General features: G+C 45.4%; 3 protein-coding genes and 1 pseudogene across 3 annotated transcripts; 3 read left to right on the forward strand and 1 right to left on the reverse strand.

The window, feature by feature from the left end:
- Positions 1-2,090: 2,090 nt before the first annotated feature.
- Positions 2,091-8,427, reverse strand: LOC127347872 (sodium/hydrogen exchanger 1). Its single transcript, XM_051374018.2, has 15 exons — positions 8,292-8,427; positions 7,726-7,953; positions 7,489-7,607; positions 6,699-6,796; positions 5,836-5,895; positions 5,678-5,724; positions 5,402-5,596; positions 5,219-5,265; positions 5,046-5,112; positions 3,854-3,954; positions 3,654-3,755; positions 3,393-3,531; positions 3,246-3,308; positions 3,022-3,105; positions 2,091-2,723 (listed from the first exon to the last, which is right to left on the reverse strand). The coding sequence occupies exons 2-15, from the start codon at positions 7,912-7,914 to the stop codon at positions 2,367-2,369; spliced, it is 1,668 nt and encodes a 555-aa protein (XP_051229978.1). The 5' UTR covers positions 7,915-7,953; positions 8,292-8,427; the 3' UTR covers positions 2,091-2,366.
- Positions 8,428-12,437: 4,010 nt separating this feature from the next.
- On the forward strand, positions 12,438-16,319 carry LOC127347881 (asparagine--tRNA ligase, cytoplasmic 1). Its single transcript, XM_051374026.2, has 6 exons — positions 12,438-13,018; positions 13,767-14,360; positions 14,481-14,728; positions 14,817-14,946; positions 15,186-15,244; positions 15,847-16,319. Exons 1-6 carry the CDS (start codon positions 12,530-12,532, stop codon positions 16,028-16,030), a joined length of 1,704 nt encoding a protein of 567 aa, XP_051229986.1. The 5' UTR covers positions 12,438-12,529; the 3' UTR covers positions 16,031-16,319.
- Positions 16,320-16,836: 517 nt separating this feature from the next.
- On the forward strand, positions 16,837-17,893 carry LOC127347890 (glutathione S-transferase 4-like; annotated as a pseudogene).
- A 2,813-nt stretch (positions 17,894-20,706) lies between these two features.
- LOC127347899 (glutathione S-transferase 4) lies at positions 20,707-21,887 on the forward strand. Its single transcript, XM_051374040.2, has 2 exons — positions 20,707-21,015; positions 21,111-21,887. The coding sequence occupies exons 1-2, from the start codon at positions 20,811-20,813 to the stop codon at positions 21,587-21,589; spliced, it is 684 nt and encodes a 227-aa protein (XP_051230000.1). The 5' UTR covers positions 20,707-20,810; the 3' UTR covers positions 21,590-21,887.
- The last annotated feature ends 1,480 nt before the right edge of the window (positions 21,888-23,367 follow it).

A 23,367-nucleotide genomic window follows, 5' to 3' on the forward strand; every position in this document is an offset into this window, starting at 1 on the left:
TCATTACTCTAATTAGGACAGATAGCATGTCATAGATGTTTGACACAAAAGAATCATGCAAAGTGACATGATTACATAGCAGTTCACTGGCAACTACTTTGCCCCAACCAAAATGACATCAACATAGCAGTTTTTGACATAGTTCACTGCCTAACTGTATTACAATCAAACTCATAGCATTGTCATCTAAATTGCTTCATCAGTTTGAACTGGTGCACCATAGTTCCTTGATGTAGCAAGGGGAGGAACTGATGCATCTCTACCAGCTGATGCATTAGCACCTACAGTGAAGTAGCCCATCATTCCTGGAGCATGACTTGGAGCTGCTCTTGCACTTGGTCCTGGTGCACTTGGAGCTGCTCTTGCACTTGGTCCTGGTGCACTTGGTCCTGGTGCACTTGGTGATGCTGTTGCAGTTGGTCGTGCTGCACCTGAAGCTTCTTCTGGCATTCTCCTAGTTGATTGCATAATCAATGGATATAATTAGAAAAGCAGTACATAACTTCATGCATGGATTGGAAAAGTAGAATTGCAAGTGAATTGACCTTGTGGTTATTTTTCCTAATTACTAGATCAGCCCTTAGAGGCTGTGAGCAGCTTGTCCACTTGTGTCCTTGCAGCTTGCAGTTCCAGTTGCCATCCTAGATGAAACTTTAGGTTTAGGAACCTCAAATTTGTTCTTCCTCCTCTTCTCCTGCCTTCTCCCCTTCATGTGGTCCTTGAACCCAGGAGGCATTATGTTAGGGGTTTGTGTCTTCGTACAGCCATGTTCTTGTGGCATGGGATAGAAAACTAGGGTATAGATGTTCATGTACATTTCCTTTCTGAAGAAGTGTGAAACAAAATCCTCTGGATGCAACCTTGCTTTGTAGATAGCACTCACAGCATGGTTGCATGGTAATCCAGAAAGACCCCACTTCCTGCATGCACAAGTTTTATTGTCCAAGTTCACTTCATATGTGTGGTCACCACTCTTCACTTGCCATAGTCCAACATCTGCCCTAATTGCAGTACATTTCCTGGAGAAAGTCTTCATTAATTCTAGCTTCTCTGCATAGTGAGGAGTAATTTCCCAGCTAGCTTTGTCATTTGCCCTTACTCAAACAAGACCCACGCCCAAAGGCAAAATGCTTCCAAAGAAGCATCGAGATAATAGAGTGGGCCGTATACGTCGTCGTGCTTGTCATTGCATAGCTAGGATTCGCCGTCGTCGTCGTTGGTGGCTAGCCATGACGTGGCCGCCTTCATGCCCTTGGCCACTTCTACGTCCCTTGCCAGCTTCAAATCAACGCCTCTCCCGTAGAATCTGGTGTTCTTCTCCATGTCAGACGAGATCTTGTTCCTCCTAGCTTCCGATCTCTACGGGGCGCCCCGGTCTGACCCGATCCAGCCACAACAGCGCCCAAATTGTTCCACCTCCATCGATTCGGCCTCTTTTTCCTACTACACCCATGACACCCCTTTCAGACACCACCTCATCCATCCTTCCCAGCGCCGCGGCCATGCGCGGCTGACAGAGGCGATGCAGAACCCCTCATGATGAACTGTTTGTGTATTGATACTTTATTAGTAGTAGGGGTTGCGATGATATGTTGTGCGCACAACTTAATTCGTGGTAGTTAGGGTACTAAGGATGAATTGCTTGTAGTATTATTTTATCTACTGTGTGATTATGGTGGTAAGATCACCGCTTGGGAGAAGTGATTAGCAGACACATAGACCGGATGCACTCAAATAGATAAGTTTGCATCACCCATGTTAAAAGTGTTTGCATGCAGTTCACTGAACAAGCTGCACAAAGTGTTCTACAGGCTACTAAACGGATTGCTGAACATGACTTGGTGTCGTATTTGCTCACCACTGCGTACCCTAGACCACGAAAAGGCTGCAACCTACCAAATGTGTCCTTAAGCTATCATCATGTCAATGACATGGACCTACCGGCTTTGCATATATGCTTGGAATACCGACGAGAAGCGTTTACCGTAGTGCAAACAATGACCATGAACAATTTCCTACACTGGTGAAAAAGTTCAGTAATCTGTGGTTATGAACCAAACATTCATCACAGTCTCTGCGAGGACTTTGCATTTTCCAAAAGTAAATTCTCGTTTTCAACCTGTAATTTAATACATATTAATACTAATATCCAACATCTGATTGTTACATCTGAGCAACAATGAAATTTACAGGCAAAATGTACATCTGGAATTGCCCCAGAAAACTACTTAATCACCTTCCATAAGTAATTGTATAAACTATCTGCACAAGGTACACCAACAAATACGTCAACAAACTCGAAGAACAAAATTGTGTGGTATCTGAACATTTACACACAAAAAAACTTGCACTTTCTAAGCTTCAACTCAGCTATGGTCATCTGCCTCTGCCTCTGTCACAGTGCCCAGGCTACCCAGGCCAGGCCCATGGGTGCTCCGCTCCACCGGCGAACCAGGCACAAACGGTACAAACCCTCGTCCCCCGAACATCGGGCGCATGAACCTATCATCGAACTTGCGCCACACACGATGAACAGAGCGTGTTTGTATCGTGAGAAGAAGCTCAAGGTTGGTTTGAGGGGGGTATTGGCCAATATCCAAGTCGGAGCCCAATAAGCTACTCAGAAGCGGGTCAAGGAATGACTGGCTTGAGCCATCAGCTGTATTGCTAGGCCTTGGTGGGATGAGGAGATTAATCAGAGGCTTAGTCAGCAAGCCGAAAACCTGGATCAAATATATGTCATATACATTAGCAAAATGAAGGACCATTTCCCTTCTTGAGGGAAGCAAAAGAGTATGATACTATCATCAAGACTCCTTCTATGACTACTGTATTATTTATTGACCTATCAACCAATTCAAATAAAATCATATAAAGAACAAGCGGCAATATTGTAGAACATTTTACATCATCACATATAATATATTTTGTCTGAAGAAAACATAACATAAGCAAAAGCCACTATAAACATCTGCATTGTGCATAATATGATCTATAATGAGCAAGTTATAGTAGTATTACCATTGTGCTGAACAGAACAACAATGACTGTGCTAGTGATCATGATAGCATTTACCCGCACTGCAGTATGACCAGATGTTGTAAACTGCAAATTTTTAGAAATGTATGTTACGCATCAGAACCTCTAGATACTCAAAGATAGCTTCATAAAACACGTGATTTCAGTTCCAAGTCAAATCACTAGAGATAATTATTCAGTCCATATTTGGTACTGTCATGTATCACCTTGTTGTAAGCAAGTGCAATTGAAACTGCTCCTCTCATGAGACCTGCCCACCATATTATTACCTAACGAAAAATACCAACAAACTTAGCTCCCTATGGTTTAAGGGACACAAAATGACAGAAGCCCAAAAGAAGTTAAATACTAACCTGTTGTCTCAAGGAAATCTTCAGACGGGCCTCCTTTTTACTTAAGTTGGATATAAAAGATAAAGGGAATACAAATGCTGCTCTTCCCAACATAACCAGGCCCAATATAATAGCACTTAAAGCAATTGGTTTTTTGGGGCTGCACCATAGGGGAAAAGGCACTTGAATTAGTTGCGAGAATAAATGGTTACAAAATCAGCAGAAATTGTAGTACTAGTATGTCTTAGTACCACTACATTATTCATGGACAGCAAAAGGTACCTGCTACTAGCTAATCTCCATTTTTCAATGTCCAATGCATCCATCCCAACGTAGAGAAAAAGAAATAGTTCAGCAATGAATGATAAGGTTGCAAAAGTATGCCTGCAGTATGAATAGAAGAATATCAGTAAAGCTGGTATACATATTTTTAAATGGATCGCAATGGTTGCCAGCAAAGCTGGTTAGCAGACAATACATACTTGGTAGTAACCCTAGAGCTTTCTGTCACATTATGCCAAGTGTAATGCGACATTACTATTCCACAGAAGAACACGGTGAGAATACCACTCAGATCCAGCAGCTGAAATACCCGAAAAGGCAGATTAGTGATAATTGCATGCTTCTGAAAGGAGAAATGTCGGGGGGAAGACCCCGGATAGGGCAATGGACGCGGAGCAGCCGGCTGGCCACTGGCCGGCTCGCGGCAAAGGCCGGCTGAGGAGCAGCCGGCTGGCGCCGTGGCCGGCTGGTCTGGAAGCCGGCTGGCTCTAGGTCCTAGTCGGCCTGGCTACGGCCACCAATGCTGTAGTTGGGCCGGCTTCTACAAGCCATATCCGACTGGGGTTTGTACCTCAGACCGACTCGAGGCTGGCGAGTCTTGCACGGGAAGGAACCGGGTAGGTGATCCGGGTTCCCAAAGTCCACGCTGACTCCATCTTCCGTGAAACGCGGGCACCGTGTGGAGCAATAGTGCCTCGCGCCGGACAGCCGTCGTGGCTTACGACGATCCGTCTGGTACATGGGCCGACGGCGACAGGGACACCTCCTCCATACCGCTGACCGTGGCAGCCGGATGGGACAGGCCACGATGCCTCAACCACTCCTGACGTCACCGCCTCGGGAAGGAGCGGAAGCCGGAGCCGGCCCAGCCGGCCAGTAAACTTTAGGGTCTTATATGTAAAGTGCCGGTGCCTATATAAGCCGCACTACCCCCTCTCGTGCGGGGGATCGATCATTCATTACTTTCACCCACCTACAGAGCTGCCCGGGGAGAGAGACCATAGTCTTCCTTAGCCTCTCAGGAGCAGCCGGACACAGCTCTAGGAGCACCATTGTACTGTGTGATCATCATATACACTCATAGCAGGAGTAGAGGTTTTACCTCCATCGGAGGGCCTCGAACCTGGGTACGTCGCCGTGTCGCTCGTGCCCATACCCGCATCCGGATACCGCCGTGAGATCTCTCAGGAACCACTTCGATTAGCCACCCCATGGCATATGCCGTGACGATACCACGACAAGAAACTAAGGCCCAAAATTGAATTGAATAAAATAAATAAGCGAAGTTTATAAATATAGTATCAATCTCGTATGATAGTTAATGTGTCCCCAAAATTTTTGAAATACAAGAATTGCCTATTTTTAAAAAGATATATATTCATAGACACCCACCATTGACAGCATATACGAAAGGTATGCCATGAGCATCATGATAGCAACTTCTCTGTCAGTTGAGTGTCTGCACATAACACCACAAGCATGCCATAATAATAATCAAAAATCTGAAGTAATTCATACTGTAAACTGTAAACTAACGAATTCACATTTGAGAGCTCTGTACAAACCTTGCAAAACAAAGTTTCTTAATAGTGTAGGCACTGAGCAGCCCAACCTGGCAAAAAAGTGATACCACTAGTCAGTCAGAAATGAATCATCAAGAAAGAATGCTTAGAAAAAATATATATGCTCTCACAATCTAAAGCAACATTATTAGTGTTGGTGTCACAAAAGTGGCAAAGGTAACTTACAGCTATTCCAAGAACAGTACTGGTGAAAAGTAGGTAGAGGAATTTTCCAATAAGTTGTAGTAGAACAAAAGCATCGAAATGATCAAGATCAATGTTTTGAATTGCATTGAATAGCACAACAGATGTAGCATCATTAACAACACCTTCACCAAAAACCAGACTATAGAGTAGGGGTGTTTCATCCTGGTTAAGCACCTGCAGATAACAACTTCACAAATTAAATGGTTTGTTGCATCATTTTGCAAGACAAGAATGACATATTGTTCAACTCAAAACCTGTAAGGTGCAAACAGAATCTGTTGCTGAGAAGATAGCCCCAATTGCTGCGCGCATGAATTAAAGTCAGCTAAAAGAAAGATAACATATTCAGTGGTATCTAAAGTCCAAACAGTTCATATATTGAAATACATAAAGAGTAGAACAAAATATCCAACCAAGATAGTCCCCAAGCTGGAGTGGATCAACATCAAGTTTGCTGAACAATCCCATGGCACCTGATATGTCCATTAGACAAAAATCTTAGCACCTGAGCGAGATATCAAAGTTTGAGCAATGCAAGGTTTGGACACATCATGCTATCAGTTCCTATATGATCCTATATGAAGGTGAGCTCCATAAATTCATGAACATAAAATTGTGGTTCTTCAATATGTTCCAGGAGCTTCCTAATGGGCAAACTGTTTCATCATACGGTAAACTATCAGCTTTAGTTTTACCATTTACCTCAGGTATTTCCTTATCTCACTAGTTCTTTAGATTGTATAGAAAAATGTGTGCTTCACTCTATTTGAAGTTATGAAAGTGCCTTGTTTTCTGACTTGAGCCCACTACCACCTCACCCGGTCCTAACTAGTACATACTTAAAATAGAGTTTATATTTTAATGTCTATGGTAGCCATGCATCCTCCACTCAAGGACATGAAATACTACAACAGCTTTGAAGACAAACCAATCCTGAGAGGTACAAGCTGTCAGATTACAGCAAATTTATTGATTTGCCGTTCACAATTGTGACAGTACTCTCTGCATTTAGTCTCTATTAAGGTGTGTACTAAGTGGTGTAGTACGAGGAGCTGCAGTACATAATCAAGCAAAAAAGATGGACAATGTTAAAAGCACCTCCAACCTTTTCTAGTTAAAAAAAGACTAGCTGGATTCTACGTACTGTGTCTTGATTTATTTCTACGTGTGCACCAACTAAACCTATGAGTAACACTGAAATGCATTGAGGAGTAAGAGATTGTCACTGTTAATACAATATTGATGGACAAAAATGAGGAATGATTTAGTAACTTACCAAGGCTGATTATTACAAAGGATATCAATGTCCCAATAGCCCCAAACAAAGTAATTGTTGCAAAATTGCGGAAGAACTGTTTTTTCTTTACTTGAAACCTGATAGTTTGTGGAAATATTCACAATCAACACTTGAGACGAAGACTAATCATATGAAATATAGCTTCAGACTAATACAGTGACTTTAGAGTTGAACTTTTTAGCTGCTACTGAAGATACCTATGCAACTTCACAAACATACATAACATAGAAAAATACCGAGTCTTATATGATGCAAATGCAACATAAGTAAGGTAATTAGTTAACAAAAAATAGCCAAAATGAATGGATATCGTACCCGCATTTAGCAAGAGCAATTGAACAAATGTGCCTTGATTCACCCTAATTGTATAAAAAAAAACCTAGAATTGAACCTATGACCTTGCATATGAGGATGAAAAATTGGTTGCGCGCAACGCTTATGGTGCAGAGAGAAAGTGTGGTAGTGTTATAATACAAAAGGGAGTGGATTGATAGTCAACTATACTGTTCCAATCGAATTACTATTTTCGCTTGTTAAGATATGCACAGGCCTACAATATAACCTGCACTATTTGAATCAAATCATAATATATGAACTTCAACATATAATTAAGTACTATAACCAGTAATCTTGCATTGCATATTACAGAGTTGTCCCAAAGATAGAAGAAGCTAAACTAAGACACGTCAATGCATTTTCTCGCACGGAAAAGAAAACAACCTCCCCAATCCAACGGGAGACTACTGGGAGTACTGGTTAGCACGCTCACCCAGCGTTGAAGATGATGGGCGGGAGCAAGTAGATGAAGAATATATCCTCGCTGAAGACGAGAATGCGCGAATTGACCCCGTTGGTGACGAGCAGGATGACGCCTCCAGTGATGAGCCCCTGCAAGCAATCGAACAAGCACGAAGGAAGAAAAAAGTCAGCGATGCCACCCGGCCCCTGCGAGACAAAATCGCAAACACCTGGAGCGCGCGCGGCAGAGAGAGGAGTCTATGCTCACCATGACGAGCGCGGTGGTGGACTCGTTGACCCAGCGGTTCCCCTCGAGCAGGTGGCCGAAGACAATGCAGCCGCAGAGGAGCGCGACGAAGATGTTCATGGCGACGATGGAGTCGTAGTCCGACACCGAGAGCGACATCCCGGTGTACTTGAGAGCGAGCGCTCCCAAATCCGCCCCCATGATGCCCATCGGCACCGCCTCGGCGGTGGTTCCTCTTAGTCCAGCTGCCTGCGGAGAAAGGGGAAGAATTGTAAACGCTGGGTGGATCCTAGCTTTGCTTCTCCCAAGAAGCTGGCTCGTCAGCAGAAGCAAAGCAGAGGCAGTACGCCGCTGGAGGAATCGCCAAGAAAACAGAGAAGCAGAGACCAGCGATGATGGTTAACCGCGAAGAATGAAACCAGCGTGCTCAAGAAACCAGAGTTTGAAACCCGCACACATCTCCTCAGCTCGCGAAGAAAGCAAGAATCTTACGGAGCAAATTTGATCAGGATCCTTTGGACCATCGAAGAAAATTCCGTGCCAAAGCGGAAGACATGACAAAAAGAAGAGAGATTTCCCACGCTCACCTGGACGGCGCCGATTCAGGGAGGCCTACTGGCTGGCCGCGGGAGGGATCTGGAGAAGGAAAAATCTGGAAGCGCGATTTGATTCGGAGAGAGACGTGATTGGGGGGAAGTGGTGGTGGAGACCCATCTGGCCATGGAGGGAGCGCCATGAAAGCGAGATGAGAGGGGAATGGATTAAACAAACCAGTGAAGCGCCGCGCTCAACGGCCAACCCCAAACGCGAGCTGCGGGAGCGGCCCAACCAATGACGAGTGGGGCCGGATCGCGCGGGCCCCACGTTGCGGTCTCTGGGACTGGGGTTCTGCATGGTGACAAATGTGTATCTGGATGGAAATGATGAGGCCGACGTGGCATGTCTGAGTAGCTCGACAACGTGGGGACTGGCAGCTATGTGACTGGTGCCCCACTACGGTATTCCTATTGCTGCGATACCGACGTCTACGTCAGCCTACGCTTGTCTTGTAGTGGTATGTATACGGCAGCTAGCATGACCACTTGAACGCTAGTATAGTCCTAGGATGAGGTATGTTTCAGTATCTTGGGCATTTTCTACGTTTCCATGATGACATCTTTTCTTACTGCTGGTGAAATGAGTAAAATATGTCGTATGTATGGAAAAAAATATTTTGAGCAAACTTTGCAAGATGATTCTTCAGGTAATAGTTCGAGAACTAGTAGACATTTCAAGGCTCCGTGTTTGAGATTTTGTTTTGCACTGCGTAAACTGCAATTCTAATCGATGAGGAAAATATTTATTTCGGCTTTCATGTTTGTACATTTGTAGAAGGCGCTTTCATCACACATAAGTACTTCTTAAAATAGTGGTGACACCGAACATGTTCCATGTCATTAAACTTCTTTAATGCCGCAAATAGGTTGACAAGTCTCTAAACTTCATTAATACCGCAAATAGTGGTGATATGGCTTCATGCATGTCAGCAGTACTTCTAAGCGTTCAAGTCACAACATAGTCCACATGGTATCTCCTTGATCGAGTTCCATCTCTCAACCAACATTGATCCAATTGCCACATCCAATATTGCCAAGCCAAAGAGTTACTTGGCACAACATTTTTGGGGGCTTGCTTGATGTTTGTTATTCTAGCGTGTCATGCTTTGTTATGGCTATCCACCCGCGGGGTAACTTTGTCCTCTCATCTGATATTTACCTGAGACGAACGGTTTGAGTAGATTATGTCGTGTGTACCATCAAAAAAATAGATGTGTTGTATTTGTAAATTTGGGAGATGATTCTTAAGGTATCAACTCGAAAACTTGATGTTTCAAGGATCTATTTGTGATTGTTATGTTACACTGCATAAATAGTTCTATTATCTAACCAGGACAATCTTTAGTTTAGCTGTCATTTTTTTAACTTCATAGAATGTGCTCCCATCAAAATAAGCGTTTTACCTGGAAAATCATGGTGATGTCAAACATAGTACATACATGTCCTTAAACTTCGATAATGAAGGAGATATGCCCTAGAGGCAATAATAAAGTGGTTATTATTTATATCTTTATGTTTATGATAAATGTTTATATATCATGCTATAATTGTATTAACCGAAACATTAGTACATGTGTGATATGTAGACAAACAAAGAGTCCCTAGTATGCCTCTTAACTAGCTTGTTGATTAATGGATGATTAGTTTCATAATCATGAACATTGGATGTTATTAATAACAAGGTTATATCATTGTATGAATGATGTAATGGACACACCCAATTAAGCGTAGCATAAGATCTCGTCATTAAGTTATTTGCTATAAGCTTTCGATACATAGTTACCTAGTCCTTATGACCATGAGATCATATAAATCACTTATACCGGAAAGGTACTTTGATTACACCAAACGCCACTGCGTAAATGGGTGGTTATAAAGGTGGGATTAAGTATCCGGAAAGTATGAGTTGAGGCATATGGATCAACAGTGGGATTTGTCCATCCCGATGACGGATAGATATTCTCTGGGCCCTCTCGGTGGAATGTCGTCTAATATCTTGCAAGCATATGAATAAGTTCATAAGAGACCACATACCACGGTACGAGTAAAGAGTACTTGTCAGGAGACGAGGTTGAACAAGGTATAGAGTGATACCGAAGATCAAACCTCGGACAAGTAAAATATCGCGTGACAAAGGGAATTGGTATCGTATGTGAATGGTTCATTCGATCACTAAAGTCATCGTTGAATATGTGGGAGCCATTATGGATCTCCAGATCCCGCTATTGGTTATTGGTCGGAGTGAGTAGTCAACCATGTCCGCATAGTTCACGAACCGTAGGGTGACACACTTAAAGTTGGATGTTGAAATGGTAGAACTTGAATATGGAATGGAATTCGAATATTTGTTCGGAGTCCCGGATGAGATCCCGGACATCACGAGGAGTTCCGGAATGGTCCGGAGAATAAGATTCATATATAGGATGTCATTTTATGTGAATTAAAATGATCCGGGAGGTTCTACGGAAGGTTCTAGAAGGTTCTAGAAAAGTCCGGAAGAAATAAGGATGGAAGAGGAGGAGTCCCAAGTGGACTCCCCACCATGGTGGCCGGCCACCCCACCAAGGAAAGGGGGGAGTCCCACTCCCCCTAGGTTTGGACACTTGGAAGGTTTTTGTTGGGGTCTTATTCGGACTCTTTGACCTAAACCTTGGGGCTTCCACCTATATAAAGAGTGTTGGGGTCTTATTCAGACTCTTTGACCTAAACCTTGGGGCTTCCACCTATATAAAGAGGGGGAGAGAGGGGCTGGCCGGCCACTCAAGACACCACCATGGCCGCACCCCTCAAGGGTGCCCTAGCTGGTGCCCCTCTCCCCAAACCCTAGCGGCCTCTCTCCTCCACCACATCCCGCACGTTTAAGCGAAGCTCCGCCAGATTTCTCCACCACCACCGACACCACGCCGTCGTGCCGTCGGATTCAAGAGGAGCTACTACTTCCGCTGCCCGCTGGAACGGGAGGTGGACATCATCTTCATCAACAACCGAACGTGTGACCGAGTACGGAGGTGCTGCCCGTTCGTGGTGCCGGTGATCAAGATCTTCTACGCGCTTTTGCAAGCGGCAAGTGATCGTCTACCGCAGCAACAAGAGCCTCATCTTGTAGGCTTTGGAATCTCTTCAAGGGTTAGTCTTGATCATCCCCTCGTTGCTCCCGTCTTCTAGATTGCATCTTGGCTTGGATTGCGTTCTCGCGGTAGGAATTTTTTTATTTTCTATGCAACGAATCCCTACAGATAATGCTACAAATAGGTTGACGAGTCTTCTTTTTTTTGGAAAGTGGCATGGCTTCATACCTATGTACTTTTAGGCCTTTAAGTGGAAACATAGTCCACATGACATCTTCTTGTCAAGTTTCATCTCTTAACCAACATTTGACGGGAGACAACCCATTCGTCACTATTATCATTACTATTACCATGCCTACAACCAACATTGTCAATCCAATGAGTTACTTGTCAATCCAACATTGTCATGCTAATGTGCCATGCTTTGTTGTGGCTATCTAGCCATGGGCAGTTTGGGTTGATCCCCTCTTATATTTTTCAGTCCCAAACTTCATGTAACAATAAGTACACCCATCATCAAGTACGGCAGTCTATTTGAATAATTTTTGAGCCCTATGACTATTCTTTGTGGTAGGATTGTTATACTTCATATTTTGTTTGTTCTGCATGAGTGATCTTGGCTATGTTTTTTTTTTTAGCCCAATGGTTGTTATGGTTTTCCCAATATGCATGCGAATCTAACTTCCTCCACATAACATACACGTTGCTAAGAAAAATTTGCACTTTATGTAGTTGTTTCCATCTTTCGCGAACTAATTCAATGAGTCGGTAAATCTAGTACAGATTATAGTCTTCTCCAACTACGAAGACTTTATTTATTTGCAGAATTCATGTGTGTTTCACTATTTGCTAGAATCTCCTTGTGAAAGATTCTTTTCGTCAAGTCTCCTACAGATTCTTTTGTAGAACATTTTGTAAGTGATTATTTTGGATGATTCTTTGTCCGAGGCAACTTGGTAGCCAAGATACTAGAGGCCAGTCAGATACCCAACGTTGTGAGAGCAACCTCTTCAAAACCAGATCCGACGGTTGTGGAATACCCACACTCCTCTTCTCTCATCTCAGCCTATCCACCACGACGCAGGCAGACGCGCGCACCATCACCACCGAAAAACCCTAATCCCCTCGCCGCCGCCGCCAGGCCCGCTCGAGCCTGCCGCCATGGCCGACGCCGCCGCACCGGCGCCACCGACGGCCGAGCTGGCCGCCGCCTCCATCTCCTCCCCGCCGCCCTCCTCCGACCTCGAGCCGCCGACCACCCGCACCCGCATCCGCGCCATCCTGGACGCCGGCGACTCGCTGGCCGGGCAGAGCGTGGTGGTCGGCGGCTGGGTCAAGACCGGCCGCCAGCAGGGCAAGGGCGACTTCGCCTTCCTCGAGGTCAACGACGGCTCCTGCCAGGGCAACCTCCAGGTCATGGTCGACAAGGAGGTGTACCCGCTCGCCCGCCTCACGCACACCGGCACCTCCGTGCTCGTCGAGGGCCTGCTCCAGAAGCCCCCCGTCGAGGCCAAGCAGCGCATCGAGTTGAAGGTCAAGAAGGTCATCGAGGTCGGGGAGGTGGACGCCGCCGCATACCCGCTGCCCAAGACCAAGCTCAACCTCGAGACCCTCAGGGACTTCGTTCACCTCCGCGCACGCACCAACACGGTATGAAGTTTATCAAGCTTGGTTATATTCTAATAACGTTTTAATTTTTAGTTTAAGTCGTGTTGACTGGTGACAGATGCAGTCGTATTGTGAGGATCTTGGTTGTGACGTTATTATGATGCTATTGTGATACAAAATCATAATCGCAAATGAGTATTGTACAATCCGAATCTAATGAAATCAGTTTTGTGCCACATATTTTGCATGGTAATAATAGAGTAATTGTTTGTCAAATGTTACCCGATGTATTTTGGGACGGAGCGAGTATCATAGTAACAGATGATGTAGTGTCTGCTTATTTCTGGTCACCCTTGCTGTGATTGCAATTGTACTGTTGTGGAATTTATGTTTGTCTTTTGGCTTCAATCACGCTACTTAATCATTAAATGAATGGTCTCATTGATTTTATTGTTTTTAGAAATTCCCTAGTGAGAGTTATTGTCAACCGAAGCTACCGAGTTCTCAGCATACTAGTGTTCTGCAGGCTTGCTTGCTTGCTTAGATGTAGTGTTCTGCAGGCTTGCTTGCTTGCTTGCTTGGATGTGGTATGTTCTGTAGGCTTGCTTGCTTACATGCAAGTGGTTGTGCTTGATATCACATTTTTCAAAGTATCTGCATATGGAATTGGTATTACAGGTTTCATTTTTTTCTTGTTACTTCAAGGGGAATAGACTGTTTTGTGAAAATCTGGTTACTATGGTATGAAATTTGCTTATTTACTGGCATTCTTCACTCCAATCCTTTGCAGATAGGCGCGGTTGCTCGGATAAGGCATCAGCTTGCATACGCAACCCACACTTTCTTCGATAAAGAGGATTTCTTGTATATCCATACACCCATAATAACCACCAGCGACTGTGAGGGTGCCGGTGAGATGTTCCAAGTCACATCCTTGTTCAGCCAGGCTGAAAAGGTTGACAAGGAGCTTAAGGAGAACCCTGCACCATCCGAAGCTGATATTGAGGCTGCTAAGCTTGTTGTCAAGGCAAAAGGAGATGCGGTTGCGCAACTTAAAGCAGCAAAAGCTAGCAAGCAAGAGATAACTGCTGCTGTTTCGGAGCTTACAAAGGCAAAAGAGGCTGTCTTAAGGCTGGAAGAGAGGTCTAAGTTGAAACCTGGAATTCCCCACAGAGATGATGGGTCCATTGCGTTTGAGAATGACTTCTTCAAGCGTGCAGCCTTTCTGACTGTTTCAGGCCAGCTTCAGGTTGAGACTTATGCTTGTGCTCTCAGCAGTGTCTATACCTTTGGACCAACATTCCGGGCAGAGAACTCACATACATCAAGACATTTGGCAGAATTTTGGATGGTTGAACCAGAAATTGCATATGCAAACTTGCATGTAAGCTTATTCTAAACTAAACTCACTTTTTTCTGGTTTGGCTTGTTTATACAGATTATTACTTGAGACTTTTTTGTTCGAAGTTTTAACGTTGTACTTATATAAAAAACTGTGACACAGGATGATATGAACTATGCAGAGAGGTACGTAAAATACCTCTGCAAATGGTTACTCGATCATTGCCGTGAAGACATGGAATTCATGGTGAAACATGTGGACAAGACTGCAATTGAGCGTCTGGAGCTTGTTTCTTCCACACCCTTTGAGCGCATCTCATATACAAAGGCTGTGGAGATCTTAGAAGGTACGGGTAAGAAATTTGAGAACAAGGTTGAATGGGGAATTGATTTAGCGTCTGAGCATGAGAGGTATGGAGATTATAACTGGTATTGCTACTGTTGTATCAATTATTTACCTTGTTTAGATTAATAATTCTTTCTTTCTTTCAATATAAAGGTATTTGACTGAGGTGATATTTAAGAAGCCAGTTATTGTTTATAACTACCCGAAAGGAATAAAGGCATTTTACATGAGGCTGAATGATGACCAGAAGACGGTGGCTGCAATGGATGTACTTGTTCCCAAGGTAGATTGTCTATTAAATTATGGTACCCAGTGCTCTTTTAGACTGTTTGCAAATCAATTGTCTTTCAATGATGTTTAGTACGGGCTTCATGTTTTTTTTTCTCTGCTTCTGTATTTCCGTTAAGCATGACAGTGGGCATTGTACCCAGTAGGTTATGTTTCTACTGAATTGAATGATTGATCATTCATGCCTTAATCTTTAGTCAGGATTACTTACTTTCTGAATACTATGTTTCCTAGGTTGGTGAATTAATTGGTGGAAGCCAAAGGGAGGAGCGTCTTAATGTTCTTACACAAAGGTGCCATCACCCTGCTTATGAAACTATTTTATATCTTATTCATTGCTGCTTCTTTTATCAATTACTGTTGAGTGAAGATCTGTTATTTGCACCTGCATCGACTATTTGATCATTCATTTCCTACTTTTCTTACACAAGTATAAACTTTTGTAGTATTAGCACCCTTTTATTGAAGAGTTGTTTACTACTTAACATTCTACTTAAAGGTGTTAGCTTTTGCTTATGGCAAGTATTAACTTTGTGTTGTTAACGTATGATATTTGTTGGATGGCGTCTGATATTATTGAACTCTGTTTTGGATCTACACTCTCAACAGGAAGATGAACAGTAGTTGCATCATTGAGACATGCTCTATGATTTAGGGTTTCTATACACTAACAATCTGAAATTAGTGACATTCTCTGCTGACATGCTTTTAGTTTGTGAATTTCTTTCCATTCACCTCTTTTTGTGCAAATCAATGTCAATGAATAAAACTTGCATCTGCATGCCCTTGAGTGACGTTGTAGCTGTGAATAGCCCAACATATAGAATAGTATGAGTTCATGAACTATTTCTGTGTATTTGACTGTTGAGCTGACTACCTTAATCTTGTTCTGCAGAATACTCGACGCAGATCTGCCCTTGGAGCCTTATGAGTGGTACTTGGATCTCAGGCGCTTTGGATCTGTGAAGCACAGCGGGTTTGGCCTTGGCTTCGAGAGGATGATCCTTTTCGCCACTGGTCTTGACAACATCAGAGACGTCATCCCATTCCCAAGATATCCCGGTAGGGCTGATCTTTGAAGGGTCAAAGATATGCATCAAAATAGAAGAATGTGAATCCCGCCCTTCAAAGCCATCTGAAGGATTACCCTTTTTTGCTTTAAAAATAGAATATGAAAATATCGTGCTTGATTGGTGATTTTGGACAGTGTGCCCTGCTGCCTTCGGTTTGGCCGGTGCCTGCTCCACGATTATGTCACACTGATTTGGATCTGTCTCTTAAGTCTCTTTTACTTCTTTTCTTCCTCAACTGTTGATTCTCAGGCTTGTATTTTGCTATTATAGATGTTGAAACTACCGTCCAACTTTATTATCTGTCTACTGTAGTACATCGCTGGAATTTACATGAACCCCTGGAAATTGAAATATGTAGATATGTCTGAAATTCTTTCAAGTTGCTTCATTCCAATTTCCAACCATGTCCTTCGGCCGGGGTTCGTTTCACAACAAACGCACGCGGTGTTTGTCAACTGTTCCAAGCGTCACCTCTTCCGTCCTTAGCGATGGCCACTGGCACCGGCCATGGCCCTTCATCTCCCTAGCGATGGTCGTCGCCCCTCCATAGCTATGTAGAGCAGGCTGACGATCCATGCCGCCGGGAAAAAGAAATTTAGGCAGCGCGACCACGACAGGCAATTTTCGACACGTGGTGTGACTTGTGAGCAAGAGAAGACCAGAATGCGATGCCATGGATCGGGATAGTATTGATCTACACCCAAAAATTTCAGGGGAGAGCGACGCAAGCAGTGACGCCGCGCCCACACCTCGGTCACCACTATTAATGTCAGTAGCCGCAACTCCATTGAGCAGCAGCACCAAGAAGGATCTCAGCAGCAAGCAAGAGCAGTCAGTCCTAGAGAAACCGGAGAATGGCGCCGGCCGTGAAGGTGTACGGGTGGGCGATGTCGCCGTTCGTGGCGCGCGCGCTGCTGTGCCTGGAGGAGGCCGGCGTCGAGTACGAGCTCGTGGCCATGAACCCCGAGGCCGGCGACCACCTCCGCCCGGACTTCCTCGCCAAGAACCCCTTCGCCCAGGTCCCCGTCCTCGAGGACGGCGACCTCACCCTCTTCGGTATGCACTCCCTCCCACCAATCTTTCCACATCAAATTCCTCCAAGGTAATCTTACAGACTTGCACTACCAACAATCTGACACCGCGCGACATCGCGCACGCAGAGTCGCGCGCGATCGCGAGGCACGTGCTGCGGAAGCACAAGCCGGAGCTGCTGGCGGGCGACGGCTCGCCGGAGGCGGCGGCGATGGTGGACATGTGGCTGGAGGTGGAGGCGCAGCAGCACCACGCCCCGACGGCCGCCATCTTGCTGCAGTGCATCGTCGTCCCGCTCCGCGGCGGCGTGCGGGACCAGGCCGTGGTGGACGAGAACGTCGCCAAGCTGAGGAAGGTGCTGGAGGTGTACGAGGCGCGGCTCTCGGCGTCGAGGTACCTCGCCGGGGAGTCGCTCACCCTCGCAGACCTCAGCCACTTCCCGATGATGCACTACTTCATGGAGACCGAGTACGCGGCGCTGGTGGAGGAGCTCCCGCATGTCAAGGCCTGGTGGGAGGAGCTCAAGGCCAGGCCCGCGGCGAGAAGGGTCACCGAGATCGGAGTTCAGGCCGCCGAACGTTGGGCTCAGGAAAGAGGCAGGGCAGCAGTGAACTAGTGATCGATGACAACAACACTGGCTGGCCGGCGACGGTCACTGATCGAAGAAGTCACGGTCCGTGTGCAGCTTTTCCGATGATGCGCTACTTCGGCTGGTGTTAGTGGTTATATAGTAGTTGATAAATTTTCCAATAATCTATTTATAATTTTTATTACTTTTAAACTTGCTTGTATCACCGCTGATGATTATTAATAGATCGGAGAAATTTTCGTAAGAAATAGAGGAGTTTCCATGAGGTAAGAAAACATGATCAAATCTCGAAAAAAAATCTCTAAACGATTTGGCCAACGCAATAGACCTTATATTTTATAATCTTTGTCGAAAAACTATATAGTTTATATCAAGAAAGGATGGAGTACTAAATCAGAGACAACTAATTTGAAACAGGGGAGTTTTTCACATATTAGAGCATGTCCAACAAATAAAGAAGATATAAAATAACTGCATGTACACATCACATTGGTCGAGAATAAAGCTCCAACAGGTGATGTAGATGTAAAAAAGGGTCTAATTTTTTTTACACCGCAATGCAAATTATACACCAGATGAAGCAAATATGGGCGATGTACGAAAGAGGAAGAAGACAACGGCATGATTCTTGCATTGCACGCCACCAAGCGGCCGAAGCATGGTTGTTCATTCATTGGCCGGGAGACGCTGCGTCAGGAGAGGCTTGATGCCGACCGCCAGCTGAAGCGCTGCATTAGTTATATGCAGGGGAGGTGGAAGAATTGTCCTACAACTTAGGCGGTTGATTTGTGTGCAAGTTAATTATAAACTATTCGTATAATAATGATGAACCTTTTGTATTATGTAATATTTAGCACGATTTGGATTTTATTTAAATCATTCATATATGATTTTCATCCATATATGTGCAACTATGAAATATAAATCACCTACGGTGGTGATGTAAAATACATGATTCTACAAGCAATATCACAACTTCAAAGAGGAATAAAACTTTTTGTGACCCGCTCCTCTCAACCCCCCCCCCCCCCCCCCCCACACGCGGGCGAGGAGGGCCGAACCCTAGCAACGCCTCTCCCCGCCCCTCCTCCTCTCTGCCGCCAGAGCAGGCTGTCGAGCGTTGCCCGTGAGTGCCGGAGGCAGCGTGTGCCTATTCCCCGCGAGCGTGGAGCTGCGACGCGGCGCCATGTGATATGTGGCGGTGTACTTCAGATGATGGGGGTCTGAATCGGCTGGGTGGTTCCGGTGCCGTTGGTGTGGCTACTTGGTGTCGGGTGGCTGGTTGCCGGTGTGCGCCCGACAACGCCTTCCCCGCCTAGATCTAGGCCCATTGGGTCCCATCTGAGTTTGGACATGCCTCCCGAGGCTCGGTGATGGCGCCCCCTTGAGGTGGAGGAAGTGCGTCGGCGGGGATGAGTGGTGGTGGCGTTGCCAGCCGGCCTGCTACAGCGCGGCGATGGGGACTTTGCGGGCCATTTTAGACCCGACCGGGTCAGTATGGCCCTAGTGTGTCTCTGTTGCCACGTCTGGTGGGCTACGACCAAGGAGGTCGAGGTAGTTCCCTCCCACACGGCTGCGGTACTTCTACCCCTGACCCTGATGCCCACTTTTCGTTCCTCTAGGCCTCGCGACAGTGACCATAATGAGGGCGAGGATGGATCCAAGATCGTGGTCGCGCGTGCTTGTGGACAACGGGTTGGGTGGAGCACGTTGGATCATCCGGGTTGGTGTTGTTGGGGTCGGGAGAAATCCTTCTCGGCTCATCCGACACCAACACAGTGACGTCAGCGGGTGCCATCGTTACTTCCTGGAGGGCGTTGGGTAACCCCTCCTCACACTCTTTCGCGTACCGGGGGAAACCCTAGGACTAGCCTGGGCAGCAACGTCGTCGTTGTTGCTTTTCTTGTTGAAGGTGTTGCTTGATATGCGGTGATTTGGTGTGCTAGGAGGCAAAAAAAAATTAAATAATACGAATTTTTTATTTAAGTGTAAGACTAGCGCGCGATTTCAAAAAATTTCAAAACTGTGACATGGTGAGTCAGCAGCCGACCGATCGGAGAGCAGCGGACAGATCGGCCAGCAGATGACTGATTGCAGGCCGCGCGCAAGGGGGGCAGGCCGACCAACCCTTGTCGGCCAGTAGCAGGCCGATCGGTCGGTAGCCGGCCGCTCAATCATAATAAACCTGTCTGTAGCTGACCAATTGGTCTGTAGCTACCGACCTAATACTAGCCAATTGGTCTGTAGCTGACCAATTGGTCTGTAGCTGACAAATTGGTCAGCTACCGACCAGGTCATAGTTTTGAACTTTTTTGAAATCGCGCGCTATTCGTACACTTAAATAAAAAATTGTATTATTTAAAAAAAATTCGCGTGCTAGGAGCATGTGGAACTTTTCCGGAAGACGCCGCGGTGGTGGGTCATCTTCTTTTTTCGTCGATCTGCCGATGTCGGTATTTCTTTCTCTTATCTTTTTCTATCTTTTCTTTTGGGGTTGATTATATATCATGTGGTTTCTATATTAGTATAGCGTGATGAAAGCCTATTTCAAGGTTGATGGAAATACATCATCTGCTGAAGCATATTCCGAAAACAGGTGATGTATTTTACATCATTTGATTTTTGAGCAAATTTCAGGTGAAGTAAAAGCTGAAGAGCTACAAACATATGTGATGTATATTATTCACCATCTATTGAAAATGCTCTTAGAGGTGACAGTGAGCTCACTTAATGACAGCGAATCATATTGAAGCCGCATTCACAGTGTGTGAAGGCCTTTGGCTATAACCGAAATTCTTTGTATGTTGGTATTAATCTTGCAAAAAAAAATTAAAGCAATTATAAATATATATGTATTTAATAATTGCAGATTTGAAATGACAACACATACTTCCACTGTCGAGGATCGCCGGCCCACTCTGGGAAAAGATTTTTTTTTCGACAGGTTGGTGTAAGCCAGAAGACCAGAACGCAATGCCATAGATCGGGATGCCGCGCACACCCGACGCAAGCAGTGACGCCGCGCTCTCACCCCATGCGGCGACAACGCACCACTATTAATTCTGAGCTAGCGGAGTTGTCAGTAGTAGTCGAAGCCACAAACAAGAACCGCCTCGAACAAACTCACCGATCAATCTCCGGGAAGCAAGCTAGCCGATCGAGAGAATGGCGCCGGCGGCCGTGAAGGTGTACGGGTGGGCGATGTCGCCATTCGTTGCGCGCGCGCTGCTGTGCCTGGAGGAGGCCGGCGTCGAGTACGAGCTCGTCCCCATGAGCCGCCAGGCCGGCGACCACCTCCAGCCGGACTTCCTCGCCAGGAACCCGTTCGCCCAGGTGCCTGTCCTCGAGGACGGCGACCTCACCCTCTTCGGTTTGTAATCATTCAATTCCCTCCAGCCAATCTCTGTTCTTCCTTACCGAAGGAAAACTCGTCGTAATCACAACCTGAATCTCCCCGCACCGCAGAGTCGCGCGCGATCGCGAGGCACGTGCTGCGCAAGCACAAGCCGGAGCTGCTGGTGGGCGACGGCTCGGGCTCACCGGAGGCGGCGGCCATGGTGGACGTGTGGCTGGAGGTGGAGGCGCATCAGCACCACGCCCCGACGGCCGCCATCATGGTGCAGTGCATCCTCGCCCCGCTCCTCGGCGGCGCGCGCGATCAGGCCGTCATCGACGAGAACGTCCCCAAGCTGAAGAAGGTGCTGGAGGTGTACGAGGCGCGGCTATCGAAGTCGAGGTACCTCGCCGGGGAATCGGTGAGCCTGGCCGACCTCAGCCACTTCCCGATGCTGCGCTACTTCATGGACACGGAGTACGCGGCGCTGGTGGAGGAGCTCCCGCATGTCAAGGCCTGGTGGGAGGAGCTCAAGGCCAGGCCGGCGGCGAGGAAGGTTACCGAGTTCATGCCCGTGGACTTTGGTCTGCGGAAGAAGGCAGAGCAGTGATGGCAACAACCAAAACGACGGTCGGCGAGCGAGCAGTAGTCTCCGGTTTGTGCTGTGTAGAACCGGCGCCGGCCTGCACCTGTGTATGGCTCCATGTTTTCCTTTTGATTTGCCATACAGATCGATTTTCATTACTATTGAAAACCATGACATGAATGTAAAAAAAAATGAAAAACCATGACACTGTCCGACCCACCTCAACTCTGATCCCCATGAACAAAGAAATGTTATCCATAACTCCACTTCGACGATGATTTGAAAAACTTTAGTAATTATGGATAAAGTCACCGTTCCTTGAGCCGGAAGGAAGCTTGACTGTTGAAACAAGTCATGAACGAAAAGAAAGAGAAGTTCCTCACTAGGTTGACAATAAGCTATCCAATCTTTCATGAGATCACAAAAATAGTTGTACTGTCTTCTTTGCAACCACTGGGAGAATGTTTGTACGCTGCTGCTCTGGTGAATCAAAATTAATTTTTTCTTCTTCTTTTTTTAGCTCTGATCTAGGTTTTTGAAAAGTTATTTATATTATAATTGATTTTCAATAACAGAATCCCATGACATCAGTAAAAAAACATGAAATTGCACGGTCCACCTCAACACAAATTCGCAAGAACAGTCTGTCCATAATTCAACTCTGATGAAGTTTAAAAAGATCTGGTTGAAGTCACATTTTCTTGAGCAGCAAGGAAGCTTGACTGATGAAACAAGTAAGAAAAGGTTCACCAAGTTGACAATGTAGAACTGCATGCTCTAACCAATGCAACCAAAAGACCGATCTGATGGAAGAGATTAGGCAATGCATTTATACTTCAACACTCCCCCTCACGTGTGGCTCCCTCAGGCCTAAACGTGGACCGAAAGTGGGCTGTAATATTTTTATTTTATATTGCGTCAGCCGTGTCTTGAACTCAAGACCTGTTGGCTCTGATACCATGAAAGATTGCTGCACTAGCCAATTGAACCAAAAGTCCAAACTGATGGAAAGAGACTAGGCAGTGTATTTATATTCAACAGACAACAATCTCAGAAATCTTCCATCAGATAATAAAAATAGTTATACTATCTTTTTCAGAACTTTGTGCTAACTTTGTGCACAAGTAGCATGTGAAGATGTACACATGAATTTTGTGTTTAATCTTTTTAAATATTTCTAAATGTATCAAAGATGTATTTTAAAATAAAGAAAACATATGCACCAAAAAATTGCTCCCAGTTAGTACTCAAATCTCAGGGACAAAGCTTGCTTTAGTGGCACCTACCCACTTTGACCAAAGTTTTTGTTGACGGTTGACTAGCATGTGCGTAGTACAAAACCGGCACCTGGTGTTGAAGTGTGTACTCAAGCAGTTAACTCTTCTTCTAGTTAAAGACATGTTTCAAGGGATGGATGGAATATTATGTTTATCATATGCATAATTTTTCCAAAATATAACTAAAATAAGAATCACAGAGTTGGCATGGCAAAAAGTAAGTTTTTGTGTGACAGGCTAGTTAAGATATGTTTTATGAGATGGAGGGGTAGGACACAATGTGTCATGTTTTAGTTAATCAAAAGAAGCCTGGTGCCCGAGTGTATATGTGAGCACACATCCATTGGTTGACACGTGTCACATCTAGCAATACTCTCTCCTTTTTATAATTCTTGTCATACGATCTTATGTCTTTGGTCATGCTGAAATTTGCCTCTTTGTTGGAAACAGAGCTTAGCTCTCGTGGTTAGGTTCCTCGTGGTAGAACCAGTCCACCCAGATTCAAGTCCTAGACTTGACATGGGT

Source organism: Lolium perenne, chromosome 1 (assembly GCF_019359855.2).
Source record: "Lolium perenne isolate Kyuss_39 chromosome 1, Kyuss_2.0, whole genome shotgun sequence".
NCBI classification, from domain to species: Eukaryota; Viridiplantae; Streptophyta; class Magnoliopsida; order Poales; family Poaceae; genus Lolium; species Lolium perenne.